Here is a 21,314-nt window from a genome sequence, read left to right as displayed (position 1 = left end):
ATGAGTAGATTATTCATAAAGACACATGTATCCCACCAACAAGCACAACATATCAGTCTTCCCAGCCCTCAGTATGGTGCCAGAAGAGAAGTGTCAAATTCAGAAGGCATGGGCAGGGCTGCTGGGGGTCATGGCTCTATAGCCCCTTTCTGGTCTAGACTTGAGATGATGGGGAGGTATGGATGGAGTCAGATGTCACCAGAAAGAGCCTCCACTGATTTAAGATGCTTGCTGATGGCTGTCTCATCTGTAACTGAAGAGTTTTGGCTTGGCTAGTGTTGCTCAGTGGTTGAGCATCAACCTATGAAACATGAGGTCAGGGTTTGATTCCCTGGTTGCGGCCTTGATCCCCAGAAGGCGGTGTGCAGGAGGCAACAGATTAGTCATTCTCTCTCACCATTGATGTTTCTATCTCTCTCTCCCCCTTCCTTCTTCTCTGAAATCAATATGTATATATAGCTTTGCCCTTACTCCACGCTTTTGTTTATTTTAGCCCTTGATCACCTTGGAGGGCAGCATATCATTCAAGTTTACCTCTGAAGGGATGAACACCATTACAGTGCAGGTCTCAGCTGGGAATGCCATTCTGCAAGACACCAAGACCATTGCAGTGTATGGTGAGTACTCTGTCTTCATTGATTCATCGCTGCCCCCCTGCTCAGAGGTTACTCAGTACAAGAGTGCCAGAGGCCATCCAGCTTATGACCTCTAACCAGAGCACAGAGGACAGTGGTTGAGAAAGAGCTGAGTCAGGTCTGGTTTCCTCATTTAGGGAAGATGTGGTTCACCAGCAAAATAGTAGTCACATGACCTCAGAGTGTTTATTGTTTTGTTTTGTTTTTTCTCTCAACGTGGCTCTGGTGCACATAGAGTGTCCATTCGCTCACTCACCTTAGGTAGGGTGAGCTTCATTATGTGTAAGGCTCTTTCATTCCATTTGGCATTTTGGTGGTGTTTGAATAGCTAAAACCAATTATAAAAGAAAATGATTAATATTGAGGCTTTCTATAAAATTCAACGTTAAAAGTCTTGGTTATTAAAAGGAATCTATCAATATCTAAATACTCTGAAAATATTTTACACAAATCTGTATCATAAAAATTATGCTATTTTAAAAGAGATGGAAGGGTCATCACAGGCAGATATCATAGACTGGATATTGATTTGAACAAGTCACTGTAATTTTGTAATCCATTGGGGAAGTTGAATATGGCCAGAGTATTCGATGGAATGAAAACGTACCGAACTGGAAAGGTGGAATTATTGATTGTAAATGGGAGATTGGGAAAACAGTTTATACAAATTGAGCTCATTTGGGAAAAATTTTTCTGCATAGGATATTCAGATGGATGCATTGTTATTAGTGGATAACAAAAATGTAAACTTTCATTGTTGATATGGAAGTGGTACATATGCAGTATGGAAAATTAAAATTAAAAAAGAATTTCAAAGAAGATAGGAAAAGTAAATGCTGTACAGAGAGAGAGTGTACAAAAGGGAGGAAGAAAGGAGGGAGAGAGGATAGATAGATAGATAGATAGATAGATAGATAGATAGATGATAGATAGATAGATAAATAGATAGATGAACCAGCTGGTGGTTCAGATAATATCGATTGTTCCAGTTCCAGAATTAATTGATTCTGATGCAGGTTCTGTTTCTCATTTCTCATCTTGCCAACTTGACCTTCAAATTCAGAAAGTAATTTGTAAACAACTTGGAACGTGTCTGAGAAGGATATTCCATGCATAGCTGGGTGTTAGGTTTCATAATGTCCCCTCCCTCTTCCCCCAACCCCCCATCCCTGCCAGGAAATTGATAAGCCCAATAGTAAGTGAAAGTAGACCAGGGCTGTGATTTTCCTCACAAGGTCCCAACAGTGAGGCAATGGCCCAGCCAGAGTCCAATCAGGAGGAAAACTTTTGCTTCTTTTTACTTCTCTACCCATTTCTATGCCCTGGGATGCATTGAATCCTCATAACAACCCCAGTATAGGATAGGTGATACTATTGTTATTGGTGGTGAGCTCTCTGCAACCCCACCTATTGTTGGTGAATGTGGGGTTCTTGCCACTTCACAAGAAAGGAATTTTCTGAGATTCGCACAGGAGAATGAGTGGCTTTTAGTTGTATGAAATTACATCCGTGAGTTTCCAAGGTCCCATTTTCCTTTGTGCAGTCAAGGAAGAAGTCCAGCTGTGTCTTTAGCAGCACTAGGATTAAAACCATTGCTCAAGGTCCTGTTCCATATTTGCATAGCCCAGGCTAGGTTAGCTTGTGTTCCCAGCTGCAGTCCATCAGCCCATTGCCACATGGCTATGGAGGGAACATGAGTAAATGCAAGGAAGCAGGAGCCAAGCCAGAGGAACAAGAGAGCCAAAAGAGAGTGAAGTATTCCGTTGTACGGGGGATTATGTATCCCCCAATTTTCCCGGGCTTGCAATGGCCCCTCCTCCTCTAGCCAATTATTTTTGCTTCCAGGTTAGACCAACAGGCACCTTCCCTATGTCACCCCAACTTTATTGCTCATGCATCCATTCCCTATTTGTCCAGTCCCTCCCCCCTGTGATCTGGAAAGAATGAACCGGTGGTTCTCTGGGGAGTGTAAAGTTGCAGCTTCCTGGTAAAGCTGCCCAGATGGCAATGTGTGACCTCCCTTTAGCTTTCTTCCTATTAATAAGAACTAGCTAATTACGGTGGTATATTTATTACTCTCATTTTTTTGCAGAGGGGTAAATAACTTGTCCTGTCTAGTAAGTGGTGGAACTGGGCTTCCAACACAGAACATCCATGCCAAGGACTCGTGCTTCTGAGATTACCCTACCGCGCTGGCCCTCGTGTCTTTTCCATCTGATGCTCTTTTTCCTCTCTCATCTTCCTGGATGGCACAGGTGTCACTAAGGGGCACTGAACCATTCTTCCCACAGATGTCCCCTTGGTTAAGAGTATCAGATATTTTCTTACTAGAACTATAGAGAGAACTTTCAACCTACCCTATGTATTCTTTGGGCTTACACAGTCCAACTAGTCATTTTGCAAATAGGAAATTGTGGCCCAGAAATGGCAAATTACTGACTTAACATTATTCTGCTGTTCAGTGACAGATCCAATAATGATGGTAGTGCTAGTAATTAACATTGATGGAACCATTACCAGCATCTGTTCTAAGCACTTGGTATATATGATCTATTTTATTGAACAGAGTTGAGACAGGCTTATGAGAAATATGCTATAATTATCCTTGTTTTATAAATGAGAAAATATGAGGTAAGTATAGTAAACAGAGCCTAAGACTGAATTCAGAGGGAACGTTTCTAACCACTTTCCACCCCTTTGCGACTTAGTTGCTCCTCTTCCTAAAACTCCTTGAAAGGCATAATCCAAAAGAGAGCCAGCCCTTCAGATGGGTTATCTTCATTGAAAAAGGTGAAGTGGTTTCCCCTCCTCTAACTAAGTCCCTGAACCATCACACTTCTTTAATTTGTTTTTAGGCAAATGAGTTGTCCAGAGTTGCATATGAATGGCTAGAAAATTTTAATGACACTTTTGACATATTAAAGGCAAATTGCAGCAGAAGGTGTTAGGCAAGATTTAACTCAACCTAAACAAAAGGCGGGAAATGTTTACACTCTTGGGTGAGCTAGTAGAAAAGTACTAGAGGACTTTGGGGGATTATTAATGTAATTAGGATATCAGTGTTTGCTAATTGGTGCTTAGAAAGTGAGGCTCCTGCCCCACCCCCAGTGGTAGGGGTCTTATTTTCTTGATGATGACATTGCAAAGGCATGGCTCCCTGGTCCTTGAGAAAGCTATTCATGGCTTATAGAAGATTTATACCTCAAAGGGGCAGAGAAAGAATTTACAATCGCAAGATTTTCAAAGTAAATGCTCTTAGAAAAGGGAGGTCAGGGACCTATAGTCAGGAAGGAACCTGTCTGGAATGCAGTCAAGTTGAGGGAAACATTAAGGCCATCGTGGTCACACTGAAGGAGGCATCATATTTGGGAAGTAGACAGAGGAAAGATTATCCACCCAAAGCCGCATAATAGACCAGAGGAAAGAAAATCTCCTTTTCATTGTTTCCTTTAATGTGCTTCAGGGCACTGGTTTACTTCTTTAATACAACAAAGAATATGTGAATATGTAGAATTTCTCTTTCTCAGCAGCTACTATAGATATGTATGTATATGTGTATGTATATGTGTGGATGTGTATGTGCATATGTATTATTGATGTTTACCCTTCTCAGCCCTCCCACATGCATCCCCTATTTGTTGAATGAACTTAAGTAAAGTATAACATTGCTCAGCCACCCCCCCCCACTCCCTGCTGTTTAACATGCTAAGTAATTTCAGAGGGAGCTTCATCATTTTTCTCATTTGTGTCCTTTTATTAAGATAAACATCTTCCCTTTTAGATGAAGTTTCTACAGTTTGATAAGAGGTTCTGGGGAAGTGAAAATGACATAAACATGTCTTTGAAGTGAAAAGTTAGGACTCAGCAGGTGATTTTCTAGCACTGCCATCGGCCAGGCTACTAATTAGTATGCATTTCACTGCTCTCCATCAGAACCGACATTGGGGGTATTCATATTGGTAACCAGCTCTGAAAATAGACATCTTTGGACTGCCACTAATGCACACCTTACAATGTAGGGGTCATGAAAGCTTGTGTCCCATGAGTCTTTAGCATTGTTAGGAAATGCAAGTGGGTGTTTATGTTTCCTGAATGTGTACGCAGCAGCATTGCCCTTGTTGCTGAACACCCAACCACAAGGAAGTGCTTAAGTCCAGAAATGTTTGTTAAATAGTAATGTAGAAATTACAGAGAGCCTGCATTATAATTCATGCATTTATTTATTCAACAGAAAAATTTAATTATTAAATGACTTATAGATAGGAATTGAAAGGCCACCATCAACAGGAAACTACTTCATAGAGCCAGTAATACAATGCCCCTTTCCACAGACAATAAAAACAGACAATAAAAACAAAATAATTTAAGTAGCAAGAAATATGAGAAAGACAAGCAGGGTCACATGATGGAGGGTGTTTGAGTTGGTGAAAGGGAGGATACCAATGTGGCTGGTAGGAGGGGGTTCTCCCAGGAGAGACTGAATGACAAGGAAGTTGAGGTGCTCATGCCTGAAAGCATGGTGCTAATGCGGGCAGATTGAGAAACCCAGGGAAGGACAGGGGCCTGGAGTGGGGCCCCTGCAAGCCATGAGGCAGCAGAGAAAGTCTGGTGGGTTGTGTGGAATGAGGGGGCTGTGGCAAGAATCTGCTAAATTGTATTCCACATGCATGTGGAGCCACATGCCAAATGCTGAGCTGAGTTAAGGTTCTGGGCTGTACTCTGAAACCCAGCACCATGCTGGGGCCAAGGCCACACTTTCCATGGGCAGATGCCCACCAGTGACTGAGTGAGACAGGAATACCAGGGCAGTTCCATTCCTGGGGCACAAGGGACTCCTCTGGCTGATTTTGGCTGGAAGACTCCCCCACAGTCTTTCTGAACCTCCCACAGACTGCAGAGCCGTCACCCACCCTTTTTCCTCTCTCCCACTAAAGCGTCATATGTGTGCATCACAGTCTGGAGGTGCTCAAGCTCCTCTGGCTTTCTCCCCAATTCTCTCCTCATACAATCCTCACTTCTGTAATCCTACCTACTTCCTGGAGGAGTGGGACTAACTCAGGGACCAGGGAGACAACTAAGAAAACCCTTGAACTGAGGAGCTTTAAATTCCATTACATAAAACTGTCATGCAAATGCAAAATAGCAACAGAATGACTACAATAATAATTACAAGTATGCAATCATGTAATAGTAATGAAAGTATGTGCAAAATGCAGTTGTGCCATAAAAAAGAAAATTATGACAAAATGGGAGAGGGCCTCATTTAGTAAATGCTCTAACTTTGCATGGAAGATGGGAGACATGGGCATTCTAGGCAAGGGGTCGTGTGCACAAAGGCCCAGGGTCATGAACTTGAGGTGCATTCAGGGCGCTCCAGGTCATTTAATGTCAGGAGTACAGAGTCTGGAACTGGGGCACAATGGACAAAGGCTGAAGCAGGGACCAGGGCTTTGGTCTGGAAGAAGTGGAGCTGGGAGATAACAGGGATGGGATATTGGATTTGCCTTCTAGCAGGGTCTTTCCGGTGAGTGTGGAGGAAATGGATCCTCCATTAGGGCTTTGCATACAATGCAAAGTATACAGACTTCTTGAGAGAACTACTTGACTTCTAGTGATCACCCGACTCTTGTGTCCCCAGAGGAATTTCGATCTCTTCGCCTGTCCTTTTCTCCAAACCTGGACGACTACAACCCGGACATCCCCGAGTGGAGGAGGGACATCAGCCGAGTCATCAAAAAGTCCCTGGTGGAAGTGAGTGCACACGGTTCCTTCTCTTGCCCAGGCCGAGAAGGGACTGTCCCTGAAGAGCTTCACGGTGAGGGAATCCTTATGCAAAGCAATGACAGGAGAGATCTGGAGCCCCTGGGAGATCTGTCTGATATCTGCAGAGCTGAGCTCCGCGATTGCAGATGCATCATAGATGCTTCCGGGGGTGAAACTATAAACAAACATGTGGCCGTTAACTCTACTTAGAGAAGAGCGTGGGAGTTTGAGATATAGTCATATGGTAGAGTTCATGATGAGCCAGTAGTAAGTATAAAATCAGCTTCTGGTTTTACATGTCTTAATGCTGAGAGACACAGTGTGAATCCAATTAGTAAGAGCAGCCCTGGGTCCCAGCTCCACAGACAGTGAGCATAACAGCACAGTGAGCACTTGGAACATGATGGTTAGTCATCCTTCTATGACCAGTTCTTTTAAAGGCATTTGTTGCCTGCAACAGCCCTCACAGGAAGGTATTATTGTCCTCGTTTTGCAGATTGAGCAACTGAGGTTCAGAGGGGTTAACTCGCCTAATGCCTCAAAGCTAGTAAGTGATGAAGGTAGAAAGTTGAATTGAAGGCTCTGAGTCCAACGTCTGGGTTGTTACCTGTGAAACACAGCTCCCTGGGGTTGTTGGGAAAATGACCAGGTGATGCGCTTTATCCCTCTCTAAGCTAATGTCACTGGCATTTTGAGAAGATACCTTCTTTTAGACACACTGCCCTGTGCGTATTCCACTTTCATGAATGATCAGAGTAGGGATGTCTGCTAATGGGGCTGCTTGGATTTATGGCACAAACCCAGAAAATCAGAGATGAGAGACTTTTTCCTAGGGTATATTCTTAGCCCCTAAGGAAAGTCAGTGTAGGTGTATATTTTTGTACATTCTCTCCTGCACCTATTACATGATAGTAAATGCCACAAAGAGATATGGGCTACAGGCATTCATATAACCCTGCACAGAAAACAGACCTTGCATCCACCCTTTTAGCAAACAGCAGGCCTGTCCCATATTCATACTATTATTTTTGTTGATATTTACTTAGCACTTAACAATATTCCAAAACTCTTCTCAGTGCCATTGTAATTTTAACACGTTTAATCACTAAAAAACTAGCTTAGGATATGGATAGTATCATTATTCCCATTTTTACAGGCAAGGAAACTGAACACAGAGACATAATTTGTCCAAGGTGACAGTTACAATTCAGGTTCTGGAGTCAGACCATCAAGGTTTGAGTCTTGATTTCATAGTTTCATAACCACCCACTCTGCTTCCATACTTTGTCTTATTATATATGGCAAAACAGGGGTAAGTGGAACAGTGTGGTGTGGAAGAGGTATCTTGAAACACCTCTGGGTACATGCCTTCTCAACCTTTGTCTTCAGGACTCAGCATCCATGACATTATGGGAGGCTAAACATTATGGCCACCAGAGGGCGCAGCTGCTAGACCACAGGCTCCCCTGGAATAGGCCCTTCTGTCCTTAGAGCTGTTTGGCTCTGGTGTGATAACTGGTTTCTCTCCTCCGCTGTCCAAGAGAGATGACTGACACCTGCCCTTCAATGAACTCACTGCCTGCCTCCTTCAGTCTTCACATTCTAGGGATCCATGTCCCTATAGACCTCCCAGGCAGCTGTTCAATGTTCCCACATGATTTATCAACCAAGCATTAGCTCAGCAGTGACCAGTTTTTCAGGCTGATTTCTCTTCACATTTATTGTCTGGGGAGCAGATGCCCTGGGCCTCCACCTTTCCACCAGCTGTCCAGTGGGCTAGAAATGACTGCTCAAGAATATTTCTAGGCTGAGGTATAGCATAATCAACCCAATGCAGAACAAACAGGCTCAACATCCCTCAGGACAGGCTGTGATGGATAGAGGGAATTTTGAAAATTCCCTAGTTCCCCAGTCCTAAGAGGCAACTGACCTAGCCCCTGGTGCCTAGTGCCCCACCCTGTCTTTGGCCATTTCCTTAAGTCCTGAAATACCACATTGCCAAGTTTACCGTAAGAAACCCAACAAGTGGTACAACTTGGAGTCAACTTATTTGTACTTTTCTTGTTCATTACATGACAGAATAAGGCAGGGGAGGGTGGGAGGGAGGGGTAAGAGATCAACTAAAGGACTTGTATAATAGGGTTTAGGGTTAGGGTTAGGGTTAGGGTTAGGGTTAGGGTTAGGGTTATATGTTTACATGCATATAAACATAACCAATGGAAACAGACAGTAGGGGGGGTGAGGGCCTGTGTTGGGGGGGCAGGAGTGGGCGGGGAGAGCCCAATGGGGGAAATGTCATATGTGACACTTTCTTTTTTTTTTAATATTTTATTGATTTTTTACAGAGAGGAAGGGAGAGGGATAGAGAGTTAGAAACATCGATGAGAGAGAAACATCAATCAGCTGCCTCCTGCACACCCCCTACTGGGAATGTACCAGCAACCAAGGTACATGCCCTTGACCGGAATCGAACCTGGGACCCTTCAGTCCACAGGCCGACGCTCTATCCACTGAGCCACACCGGTTAGGGCGACACTTTCAACAATAAAGAATTTAATTTAAAAAAATCAGTCACCATTTTCTTACCAAATGGGGTTTTTCTGTTGACATTTCACCATGGGATCTTTCACCGAAAGTCTTCATTAGGCAGTTTTTAATATAAGGATGGTTTAGACAATCTTGAGTTAAAAATCTAGTAGGAGCATAGATCTGTATTATGTTGGCAGTGATAGGAACTGCTCTGTGATCATTGTCAGGAAAAGGGAGGTGGTAGAGCACTGGTGACGAACAGAGGCTTCATGGTCAGACCCAAGTCCCAGACTAATCATCACCACTCACTAAGTAGGTGGCCTTGAGCCATTGCTTCACTTTCTTCCATCTGCCATCTGTCCTATGACAGAAATAGAGATGCATTGCCCAGATCCCCATTTGGGGAAAGACTGTTGTGTTAACTGCCAGGAGTGCTGTGGTAGAGGCTTCACCTGCCTTGCTCCAGGTCATGTCAGTGCTCACATCCAGTGACTAATGCAGTTAGAGAAGGGCCTGGCTTACTCTCACACACACCTAAAGCACCATCCTCACTCCCTGTAAGGTCTCCCGAGGCTGCCATTGGCCTTCATCACAGCTCAACTTCTCCCTTTGCTCATTCTTGCTTCCTTCTCTTCACTCCCATAGCTGTTGATCCCAAGAGCACCCTTAATAAACACCCCAAATGCTAAACTCAAGTCAGCTTCCTGAGGACCCCAACCTGTGATATGTCTTTACCAACAAAGAGGGGCATAATGATAATTGTCTCAAAGAGTTGTCATGGAAGGTTGCATTACAAAGTATTAAGTTGCTTAGCACAGTGCTAGACACATGGGAAGGACCCAATACGTGGGATGTCTTACAACTTTGAAAAAAGTATAAATCAAGGTGGAGTTCAGAAACAAACAAACAAAAGTCACCTAATTTGGAAATCTTGAAATATATATATAGAAGCAAGCAGACTTTAGAAAGAAAACTCATGAAGGAGAGTAGGGTTTCAGCAGCCAATGTGGAGAAAAGACATTCCCAGGAAGCTGGAACACACAGAAACATTTTCAGGAGAAGGGTGTAATTCTGAGAAATTGTATATGATTCCATTTGGCTGGAGCATAAGATGACTGTGTGAGTTGTGGCTAATTTCATTTGGACAGGAAGGGGAGGACCATATTGGAGACGACTTTGAATGTATATTCAATCCAGTTGGTAGTGGGAATTACTGCAACAATTTAGGCAGGCTAACATAGTCTGAGTTGGACTGAAGGAAACTAAATCTGGAAGTAGTAGCCAAACTCCTGGAAATGGGGAGATTATTGTAAAACTTGAGGGGAGAGAGTATATAAATGCTGAATTGGGATATTAGCAGCAGGTATTTAAACAGGAGGGGACCAGTAGGATCATTGCTGTGGCGGTTGACTTGTCAAGATCTCTCACTGAATAGATAATACATGGGGAGGGGAGTGTAATGTCAGAGGCAAATGGAAGGCTTCAAGTCAGGGTGTCTGGGAAAGGACCGCCCTGAGTCATCCACATGTAGAATTGATATTTTATGGCTGAAAATGAAAAGGTCCTTTTTGACATGTTTGTCGGAAGTCCTAGTGAAACAATGGTGTTCTGACTGACCGAGGAAGAGTATGGCTGGGGTTGAAGCTATCAATTCTAGGACTATCTGGAGAGTAGACTCAGGGGAAACTCTGGGATATACGTTCAAAATAGATCAGATGAACTAAGAGGAAGTCCTTGAGTGATAACTATAATTTTAACAGGATTCAGCATGGCAAAGGGGAGGGCTCAGTATGCTTCATGAAACGGGCTGGTCCTCAGGTTCTTGTGATGTGGAGAAGTCAGCAGGTGCCTGAGGGGTGTGACATGGGGGGTTATATTAGGTTGAGTCATTGAACCAGATGTGACTGGTCCACTTGAAGGAGTAACTCTAGTGCTACCAGGAAGGAGGAGGTTTGGTTAAAATGGGTTAAGGTGTGAGGGGCAGATGATAACGTTTAGTAAGTGAGGGCTTCTCCTGGCAAGGTCCACTCACCGGAGATGCCCTGTAGGAAGAAGAGCTAACATTTGAATCCCCAGGCATGACTACAGATGCTTTACGTGCAACTTACTTAATTCTCAAAACTACCCTTTCATAAGTACTGCCAGTCTCCCCACTTTTTACTTGAGAGAATGGAGGTACAGAGGAGATAAAGTGTTTAAGGTTTCACAGGGATGGAGCTGAGATCAAACCTCACACAGTCTGACTCTGAGCCAGCGCTTGCAGCCCAGTGCTGGCTCTCACATCCTTTCCTACAAAGTACACCCAGGACCCTGCTTGCACACCTCACCCACATCCCCTTGCGTCTTCTTACCACCCCACCCCCACTCCCTGCTGGATGCTTGGCCCCTTCTCATCATCTTTCCTGCAGGACTTACATGCTCCTCCATGTCTCCCCTCAGGCTACTGGGGTTCCAAGCCCCCACATCCTGGTGGCGGTGCTCCCTGGTTTACCCACGGCTGCTGAGCTCTTTGTCCTGCCATATCAGGATCCAACAGGAGAGAACAAAAGGTCAGCTGAGGATCTGGAGCAGGTGAGTCCCCCAGGTGACATTTCAGCTTTCCCCAGAGGCCTGCACCATACTCCTCCTAGTGTCTAACCACCCGCACAGCAGCTCTCAGGGATCTGGACTTGAGAGCTAGAGCACCAACTGTTTGTGGAGCCTTAGACTTTCTGGTCTTCCATTTCTTTTTCATAACCCGTTGATCCTAGCTTCACAAAAAACAAACAACAAAAAAACAACAATGCACAAGTGTTTGTTGTACGCCGTGGCTCAGTTACTCAGAGTATATCCACACTGGAATGCTCTACAGCATTTACAGTGAATTAGATAAGTCTATGCATATTGACATGACAAACTGTCCAAGATGTTAAGTTAGAAAAAGGCAAGTGGCTGAACAAAACGCAGAGGCTGAACCTATTTATATCTTACCTTACTTATTCTCATCACCAGAGTATCATGAGAATTAAATGACTTCATATGCATGATATCTATATATATATATATAAAAATCCAGTGACCAGAAGGGCGGAACAACCAGAGCGACTGAAACAACTGGTGGCTATGATGCACACTGTGGCAGCCAACCAGCCTGACCTGGGCCCCGATCCCCCCCCTCCCGCCCCCTGGCTGACCAGCCAACTGCCTGCAGCCCCCTGCCCCCACAGGCTAGGCTCAATGGGCCCCCATCAGGGCAGGCTGGCTGGACCCCACCCATGCACAAATTTGTGCACCGGGCCTCTAGTTGTTTATAAAAGGTACAAATTTTGTACAGATCATGAATCCTCTTTATCATACTATGTTAAGATGATGACCTAATGTGTGCTGATAACCAATTAGTAATATTGGCTCCAGGCAACCTCCACTGAATATTTGGGGTTCATTTCCTCCTCATGTCCACCACATCTGGAATATTAATGTGTCTCTGTGTGTGTTTGTGTCTCTGTGTATCTCTGTGTGTTTCTCTCTCTCCTACCTGTCCCCTTTACTTCCTCCCGCCCCTCCTTTTAAATTCAAGTCTCTCCAATCTCTGTAGTAGATATCATTATGATGTTGCTGTTATGTTTCTTGTTCTTTTTCTCTGCCCAATGATGTCTTGGTTACACTGTTAGAAACTATATGACTTCAGTTTCTTAATTCTTTCTGGCCAATAGATTAAAGATAGGATTTCTCTGGGGCACTTGGTAAATATTGGCTTTTTCCCTCTAGTACTTGGAGCTTTTCCATTTATTTAGAATGAACCCATAACAACAACCCCAAATTACAGCATGGCCTACTTTCTAGCACACACCCTTCTTTCCCTTGTCACCTGGCAGAAGGCTCACCTCTGTCATTTTCTCCAGGTGCAAGTAATAAACCAGCTGTCATGGAAAGCCCTGCTGACCCCAACTTCATAGTGAACTGCAATGGAAGCGGGGGCAGCAGGTAACCCATCAGATTTGCATCTGACCTTGCTCAGCACCACCACTCAGCATCCCATCACATTCTACAAATTATCACCTGCACCTGCAATTTAGTTGGAGAAAAATAATGTATTATTTCTTATTTCAGCATTGCAAATGAGAACCTAGCGGGAAAGGAGATCTGAGGCCTTTAGGTCCTCCTCTTACTGACTGTCCATGAAGTCCAGATCATAATCTTTGCAAGTATGGGATAGTATAGGTTTAGAGCCAGCAAGTTCCATAGCCACCATATCATCTGTGCATCTCTGTTTCTCATTCTTTCCATTTTTCTCTGAAAGTATAATTCATTCTAGATGTTTCCTTGGGGGAACATGTAGAAAGTAGAGGGGTAAGTTCTATGAAACTTGTTTCACTTGTGTAAGAATGTATCTTGCTTTGACTGTCTGTTTTCTCTGGAATCTTGTTTCTCTGTCTTGTCTGAGTGCCTCGTACAAAGGCATTCTCAGAAAGCTGGGGGATGGTCCCCAGGTAGCCTGGGACCAGGTATTAATAAAACATTAATCAGAAACCTGATGGCAGCCGTCGTCTTTGAAGGCTGTGTGACTTAGCATTTGACACGTATATAGGGAGTCCAACTCTTTTATTAGAAAGAGCACAGGTTTGGAGAAATGTAAACCAGGTTTCTCGTTTCAGCTCTGATATTCATTGCTTCTGTTTTATAAATGAAGGAAATGGGACCAGAAAAGTTCAATAATTCAGCCAAAGAAACATCCATCTCAGAGGGTGTTTGGGATATCATTAAAGAAATGATATCACAAGGTACTTGTCCTATAGTGGATGTCCAGTATTGCTAAATGGATGGTGGTTAGGTTTATGAGGAGAAAATATAGAAAGTGTAAAAATAATTTAAGACTACTTGATACCGTCAGGGCATGTATTAGAAGAAAGAGGATGGTGGGAGTAAGGGGAAAAAGATTAATGAATGAAATTACATGAGAGAACAAGGTCAGTAAGAAACAGAAAGAACATGTATGAATGACTATACTGGAGTGAGGATGACACATCTAAGTCATCATGCAGATTTATAGCATTAAAGGAAAACAAAATACCAAGCCAGAGGTTGTAACTCTGTTTAAGGAATTTGCCAGTGTTTCAGCCTCATTCAAGGGCTCAAACTAAACTAAATACAGCAACCAAACAAATGCCAAAATAAGCACATGAGATCAGTTTCTTAGTTGGGGAGAATAGTGGTATCCTGATGAAAGGGGGCAGTAATGAGATCAACATATAAAACTGGGCCAGGTGTCAAGCACCTGAGAAACATGGGTTGCCCATCAGAAACCTGGAGTTTTCCTCCAAAGAGGGGTCCTTTGACCCTTCTCTCTGACTCAGTGGCTTTCAAATGAAGGAATGCAGGCCCCAAGGTGGAGGTGTGACTTGCCTGAGGTGAAACAACTCTTATATTTCTGTTTCTGCAACTGAGTCTCCTGTCTAGTGCTCTCCTACTCCCCACATCCCACGCTACAGACTTGGATTTGGATACCACTGTACTTCCGTGGACCCAGAAATAGCAAGGCTGATGCACTATACTAGGAAATGAATGAGATATGTTTTGCATTTGTGTGTGTGTTTCTGAATTCAATTAACAGCTATCAAATGCAAACACACTGAAGGGAAAAAGTGAAGTTATGAGCTTATTTAGTTGAGAAATCTAAGGCTATGGTTCAGGCATGGGTGAATTCTGGGTCACTCAGAAGTGTCATCAAATTACTCCTCTTTCTTCCCCTCTCCCTCTTTTTTCTATCCCTGTTCTTTGCTGCCACATGGGAAGTCTGCCTAAGAATGAAGCTAACACTTAGGAAAGTAAGAGTGGGCACAGGCACTCCCAGCTGCTATTGAGTCAGCTGTTAATCCCATCCAGTGCCACCTGATTGCATCATGAGAGCCCAGGTTGACAATTCCCACTGGCCTGACTTGGGTGAAGTGGACATCTATCTCTTAACTCGCCCAATGGTCAGAGGGATAGAGTGTGCCAACTCTGATGGGTTATACCCTCCCTGGATCAGGGATGTAGGTGGAGGGGGCTCCTAAATCAAGGACTAAGATCATAAAGGACTTGGTTCTTTAAAGAAAAGTATAGTAAGAAGGAAGGAACACTGGGCAGGCCAAATCAACTGACTCCCTCTGCAGTAAGTTATACAGAAATTTTAAATGAATTCAAAGCCAAATCAAACAAAAGGATCCCCTGCCTCCTATTTGAAGGCTGTACTCTGAATCCCATATGGAACTTGGGAAGGACTGACCTTATCCCTCCTCTTAATGCCCTGGCCCCTTTCTTGTAAAGATACAGCATAGGACACCCTAGCAGGGGAAGAAGTGGGACCCCGGCCAGATGGACCCTGGAGACTGTAAGGACAAGGCCCCAGCAAAGGGCTCCTGCCTCTCCTCCTTTAGCTTCCCCTAACAGCATTCCCAGGGGAGAGGGATGATGGCTTAGACTGAGCTATCTTTTCTGTGAAATAAATTGAAAATCCCCTCACAGTGAGAAGTACTTGACCTTGTTATCAAGTAACGTGGGCCGGGTTAATCAAGTGACCTCTGTCTGGGAGGGTTCCACCCGCCTTGATTTCAGATTTCCAGTGAGTGAGGAGAAGCTGGCTTGCCCTTTGCTGGCCTCATCAGGGACAGCACATTCTGCTATCCTGAGGCCAGCTGCTCAGATGTAGAGCAATCCTTCCCCTCCAGAGGTAAGCTGATTTGTGTCTGGCTTCCCTGGAGGGAGGAAAGAGCATCCTGCTCTATCAAGGTTGTTTGGGGTGCTTTGCTGGAGAGATAGGGAACCTTCAGGTTCTTTTGCAGAATCTGTAAAGGGCATGAAAACACTTAAAAGGAAGAAAACGACTATGGGAAAAATGTCAACCACCAAGAATGTATTGGCTCCTCAGTTACTTGGGTTCTCATATACACTTGACCACAGATGCAGTGTCTAAGATTCAGGGAAAGGAAAGGTGCCTCTGAAAATGGAACAGTCTATTGACCGCCCTTTAAGGAAGTAAACATTTACTCTGAAATATAATTCATAAACTCAGACTATTTTTTATATGCCCACAGAGTCTACTTTGTCTGGATTTATTAATGTGGGTAGTTGAACCATAGAAATACCCTGGAGTTCACAGGAAGATCATTAAAGCAAGAAACTATAACTAAAAGTAGAGTAGGTAAGAGTTGGCCCAAAAGTAACATGGAAAAAGGAGACCGAGCTTAGAGCTGGTTCTGAGGAATACGAGAGGAGGAAGTGTGTATGGCCGATCTATTTCTTCCTTATATCACCCAGGAAACTTCGTAGGCACTTTCAACACACTGATTATTTTGGCCTAAGAAAGAATGGAAATAGATGAGCTAGTGTTAACTAGAATTAGTGTTTGGCTCCATTGTTTTCCCCACTAATTGTATGAGTTGGAGAAGATCTTCCTCTGTTGAATCTAAAAGAAAGATTCTTCAATTGCTAGTTGAAGGGACCTTAATAATGTGACAGAATCAAGATTGATTGAGTAGGTCAGCTCCAAGGTCATTCCAGGCACGTCTCTCTTTAAATATGGCACCAGGATGCTATTTATATTTAGTAAGGTTTCCATTCCTTCTACCAACTTCAGAGATAAGCACTAGTATTTTAGCCCAATGTAGCTTTGCCATTGGTAAGTCTGCTAAAGCCCCTTTTGAATCTATAGTTTCACATTTACCACTTCTTTGCATTACATGTTTTATAAATTTATCAACTGCTTTGTTGTCCTTCTACTTCTCTTTTTTCATGTTTCGGTGTTTGACATTACCATTCTAATAATCTGAGTCTGTGTTTGCCCCCAGTTTGTTTTATTAAAATGGTTTAGATGTTGAATGTGTTCTTTGTGTAGTAACCATCACCATTATTGACTACATATTCCCAGATCCCTGACTTCTTGATACACGGTAGGGTTGTTCCCACAATTCTCTTCCATGGGCAGACCCATGTGACTAATTCTGGCCAATGATTTGGGAGCAGAAGTGAGATGCGTCACTTCCAAGTTGAGGTATCCAAATGCCATCTGCAAACTCCTTTGCCCTCCTAGGGTGCTGTGAATGCAGCACTGAGGGGCGCTGCTACACCAGCCTGTATCACTGGGTGATCAAAATGAGTACAGCACCACTGCCGACCTGCAGTTTGAGCAAGAAAGGCACCTACAGTGCTTCAGGCCCTGGAGATTTTAACATAGTGACTTCAGCCTCACCTAGCTTGCTGTCATTGCTACACTTAAATTTCATACTTTGTGAAGAAGATATGGAGAAGATTAGTGTTTTCCCTTCAGCAGGTCCCTCCCCCTGCATCTTCTTGAAGGTAGCTTTTTAAGTATTTTCTTGAGTCCCCACTGTCTTCTGAAGTGGCACTTTGGGTGAAGTGTGAGTTATATGTGAATCACAGGCCTATTCTACCACTTGGCAGATGCCAAGCATAATAAGTTATTTCTTTGGTCATGATTATTTAGCTGAAGGAGAACAGAAAATGGACTGTGTAGGTCAGCAGCAGAGGGGCGGGGGGTGACAGAACAAATGATAAATGAGATTTGCTAAGACAGTACACTATCACTGTACAGAAAATAAAAGTAAATTTAACTTGCTTCAGCCGGTCCAATCTCCCAGCAAGCACACATTATTTCACTTGATTATCATGCAAGGTTTTGTCCTTCTCACCACACTTTTCTATAGATTCCAGTTTATTCTACTCCCTTCACAGCCAAAGACTCTCCCAAACGCACATTATATTAACTGGTAAACAGACTGTGGCCATTCTGAGGATAAGGTTAGGAGCTGCTTATTCCCGTAGCTCATGCTGGTCAGCCAACATGGGACTGGAGTTACAAGATGTGGGCTTCACTGGTGAATAAGAGATGGCAGAGTAATTAATGAAATGTGTCTGTAAAACCTCCTAAGCCTGCCCAGCTCCTCCTCTTTCCAAATATCTTTTGCTCTCTTTCTTCCTCAGCTGGTTAAAGGAAAATGTTTCTGATGAAAATGCCCAGGGACTAAGAGTCATACAATATTGCAGTCTAGACTCAACTCTTCAAATATCAACTGGGTAAACTGAGGTATATCCTGTAAGGTCCATGTTCCTTCCCAAGCAGATACCAGCACTAACACCTGAAAGATTCGGAGTTAAAAAACCACAATAAAAAATATGCAATTGTACCAATATAAATTGTGCAATGCATAGATAATATACTTAAAACATATACATGACCATTGACATGATGGAAACAATAGAGGAAAACACTTCTGTAAGTGGCCTGGAAAACGTTAAAATACTGTCAACAGTTTGACACTCATTTATTTGAGTAGAGAAGCACATGGTTCTTATTGAAATTATTCTTGTATGAAAGGTGAATTTTATTTAGTTTTATCTCCGTGTATAATTTCTTTCCCGCAAATGATGTGTTCTTCATTGCATGTCCTTTGATACAAGTTAAATATATGAAACATACCTTTTGCTGTTGGATGATTTTTTTCATAGCCTGCTTAATTTGGTCAGTGACACAGATAAAGCCAATGAAGCAATGTTATAAATGAAAACAAATAAAAAATCTGGGAAGTTCGTCATATTCATAAGGGACTATCTAGAAGTATGATATTCTGATGAACTCTATTTTCTTGTTTAGTTGTTTATATTTCTCACGTGAGGAAAAAAACATCCTCAGGGATAAGAAATATATCACTTCACCTGGTTGAAAAAGAAAAGTCTCTGGCAAATACATATCCCCTTTTGTCCACGTGATGGACTCCACAACACAGAGCAATTTCTTAATTACTTCTAACAAGTCTTTCCTATTTGAGTTAAAACATTTTCCTATAAATATAAGTGTGCACATGTACACATCTACATAACATGTAGATAAACATATATATTTTATACATACATGATTATCTATATTTCATATATATTTACACATTTCTATATGTGTACCTGTGTTTATTTCATAACCAAAACATTTATAATTGACCTCCACTGAAAAAGCAGGGTCAAATTCCTATAAAGACCTTACAAATTGAATGAGAAGAACAAGGTAGAGTGGGAACTGGGTGTTGCAACAATATAGAGAACCCAGAGAAAAAACATTCTTCAGTCTGTGTTAGAAACCCGCTCTTCCTGTAAACCCAGAGCATAATGAAAGATACCCAGTGCCCAGGGAAAAGAATAGCCTAATATAGAGAACAAAGCTGTTTTCGATATAATTGTATGATGAACTTGTTTTTCTGCATGGTGAGCCAAATGGAAACGTTAGAGAGGCTGAGCTTGCACGGATCCCAGGTGCTCAGCCACAGGTCACTGACCGTCCTCCAGCAAAGAAGTTCATCCGCAGGGCAGTCCGCTCTGTTACCAAGCAGAGGCTTCCAGAAGGGACTTTCAGCTTCAAAACAAAGCCACCTGACCCTGCTTACCTGCTGAAAGAATCAAGTGTGTCATTTCTGCAACTCAGTGGATTAATGTGGGCATGTAGGAGGCAGCTGATCAATGATTCTCTCTCATCATTGATGTTTCTCTCTCTCTCTCCCTCTCCCTTCCTCTCTGAAATCAATAAAAATACATTTTAAAAAATAATTATGATTATTTCTGCATATTCTGGAATAAAAACTCATCCTATTAAAACTTATTTATATAATTCACAAGCATACTATTGGGAATGCCTTGGTAAATGCAATACTTATTTCTCAACACATTTGTTTATAGTCAGTATGGCCATTTTGGTGGCATTCACTATGACACTCCTTCTTTCAGATATCGGAACTACTGATCCACAAGCTCAACCAGAACTCGGTGCACTTTGAGCTGAAACCCGGGATCCAAGTCCTCGTCCACGCAGCCCACTTAACAGCAGGTCAGTTTGCATGTCCCCTGTCTTTCCTAGTGGCTCTAGTAAAGGGGAAACTCAATCTATCCTTTTATCATAACAAAACTAGATGGTGCCTCTCCTTATCAGAAAGGCAACAGAATAAAGTGCTTTTTCTCAGTCCTGGAGAAAACCAATAAAGATTCACCTAAATACATACTCCTCGAGTTATAGCAAGTTGCATCTGAACAGAAATCTTAAAAATAAAGTTAATTCTACAAATAACATTTTTCCAGGTCTTCCTGCATAACCTTATTTTCAAATGATTCATGTTACAAATATTTTTGTTTAAAGTTTTGAGATATAGTAGTCAGGGGAAATACCTGGGACTTAGCACTTGTACAGAGCTGTAGCCAGGAATTGAATCCCAAGTTGGTCATGATCTTACAAATTAACTAATGTCATTGAGTTCTTTCTTCACCTATAGAAGGTAAGAGGCAGAAACCCTCTTGCTAAGGCTATAGAGAAGTCTCAATGATAATGCAGGTAATCCCATGTAAATAGAAATAGCTGTCATTGGTTGTATTAATACTAAATCAAATTAATATTTATCGAGTACTTATTTTTGCGAAGTACTGTGCTGGTACAGTAGGAAATGATCTTTGTTCCAAAAATAAATATGATCTGGTTGTGATGGGGCAAAGTTTGCTGAAGCAGTGGTGGTGGTGCTCTGGAGCAGGAGGGGGATGGGCAGTGGTGGGGTATCTCAGTGAGTAACATGCAAATATGCTCAGGTAGAGTGGCAAAAGGGAATACTTAAGCACTTAGAGTTTTCAATCTTGCAGCCAGACCAATGGTTTTCATCTTGGCCCCATCACTGACTCATTATATAGAACTTGAGAAGAGTCTTAATTTCTCTGGGCCTTAGACATAGCAGTAGCACCTATGTCGGTGGGATTGTGTGAGGATTACGTTAATTTAAATAATGCACTTAGAGTAATGCCTGGCAGATAGTTAGCTATTATATGTGTTTTTCTTTTTACTCCTTATATTATTATCAAAGTTGTATAGGAATTGTAAATCAGAAATAAATTATACCCAGTCAAAATGATACAGGAAAGGATCTTGGAGAAGGTGGATGGATGGTTAGGATGAAATGCCAGAGATATTCTAAACACCAAAGACCAAGGAAGGAACATGGAATAAGTGGGGGCAAAGAGCAAGAGTTTCCAACTTCAGTCTCTGATTTCCTGGAGACTCTGGAGCTGTGCCTAGGTCTATAGGAAGGCCAAGAAGCTTGGCCTCTTTTCTGCTTATATTGTATCTTTTCCTTATATTATGATTTCATAATTTTTTTTGTTAAAAAATAATCCCACGGCCTTAAAAGAATGAATATTTAAAACTCACTATTCCTTCCCATCTGGTGTGGCTCAGTGGATGAGAGTTGAACTATGAACCAGGAGGTCATGGTGATTCCCAGTCAGGGACAGATTGATTCCTAGTCAGGGCACATGCCCAGGTTGTGAGCTCAAACCCCAGTAGGGAATGTGCAGGAGGCAGCCAATCAATGACTCTCTCTCTCATCATTG

At 42.7% G+C, this 21,314-nt stretch overlaps 1 protein-coding gene across 5 annotated transcripts in view; it reads left to right on the top strand.

Moving 5' to 3' along the window:
* Nucleotides 1-21,314, top strand: part of SORCS1 (sortilin related VPS10 domain containing receptor 1) — a gene marked incomplete at both ends in the record, with an annotated part of 468,623 nt that overhangs the window by 425,810 nt on the left and 21,499 nt on the right. For all 5 annotated transcript variants that reach the window (XM_079793712.1, XM_079793713.1, XM_079793716.1 and 2 more), the window contains 4 exons: nt 494-617; nt 6,274-6,386; nt 11,367-11,498; nt 19,674-19,773. In XM_079793712.1, coding sequence (XP_079649838.1) covers nt 494-617; nt 6,274-6,386; nt 11,367-11,498; nt 19,674-19,773 — 469 coding nt within the window. The remainder of the gene's footprint in view (nt 1-493; nt 618-6,273; nt 6,387-11,366; nt 11,499-19,673; nt 19,774-21,314) is intronic.

The sequence above is a fragment of the Cnephaeus nilssonii genome (assembly GCF_951640355.1).
Source record: "Cnephaeus nilssonii genome assembly, chromosome: 16".
In the NCBI taxonomy this organism is placed as follows: Eukaryota; Metazoa; Chordata; class Mammalia; order Chiroptera; family Vespertilionidae; genus Cnephaeus; species Cnephaeus nilssonii.
The sequence above is the reverse complement of the archived record's forward strand: the minus strand, read 5'-3'. Positions and strand labels throughout refer to the sequence as shown.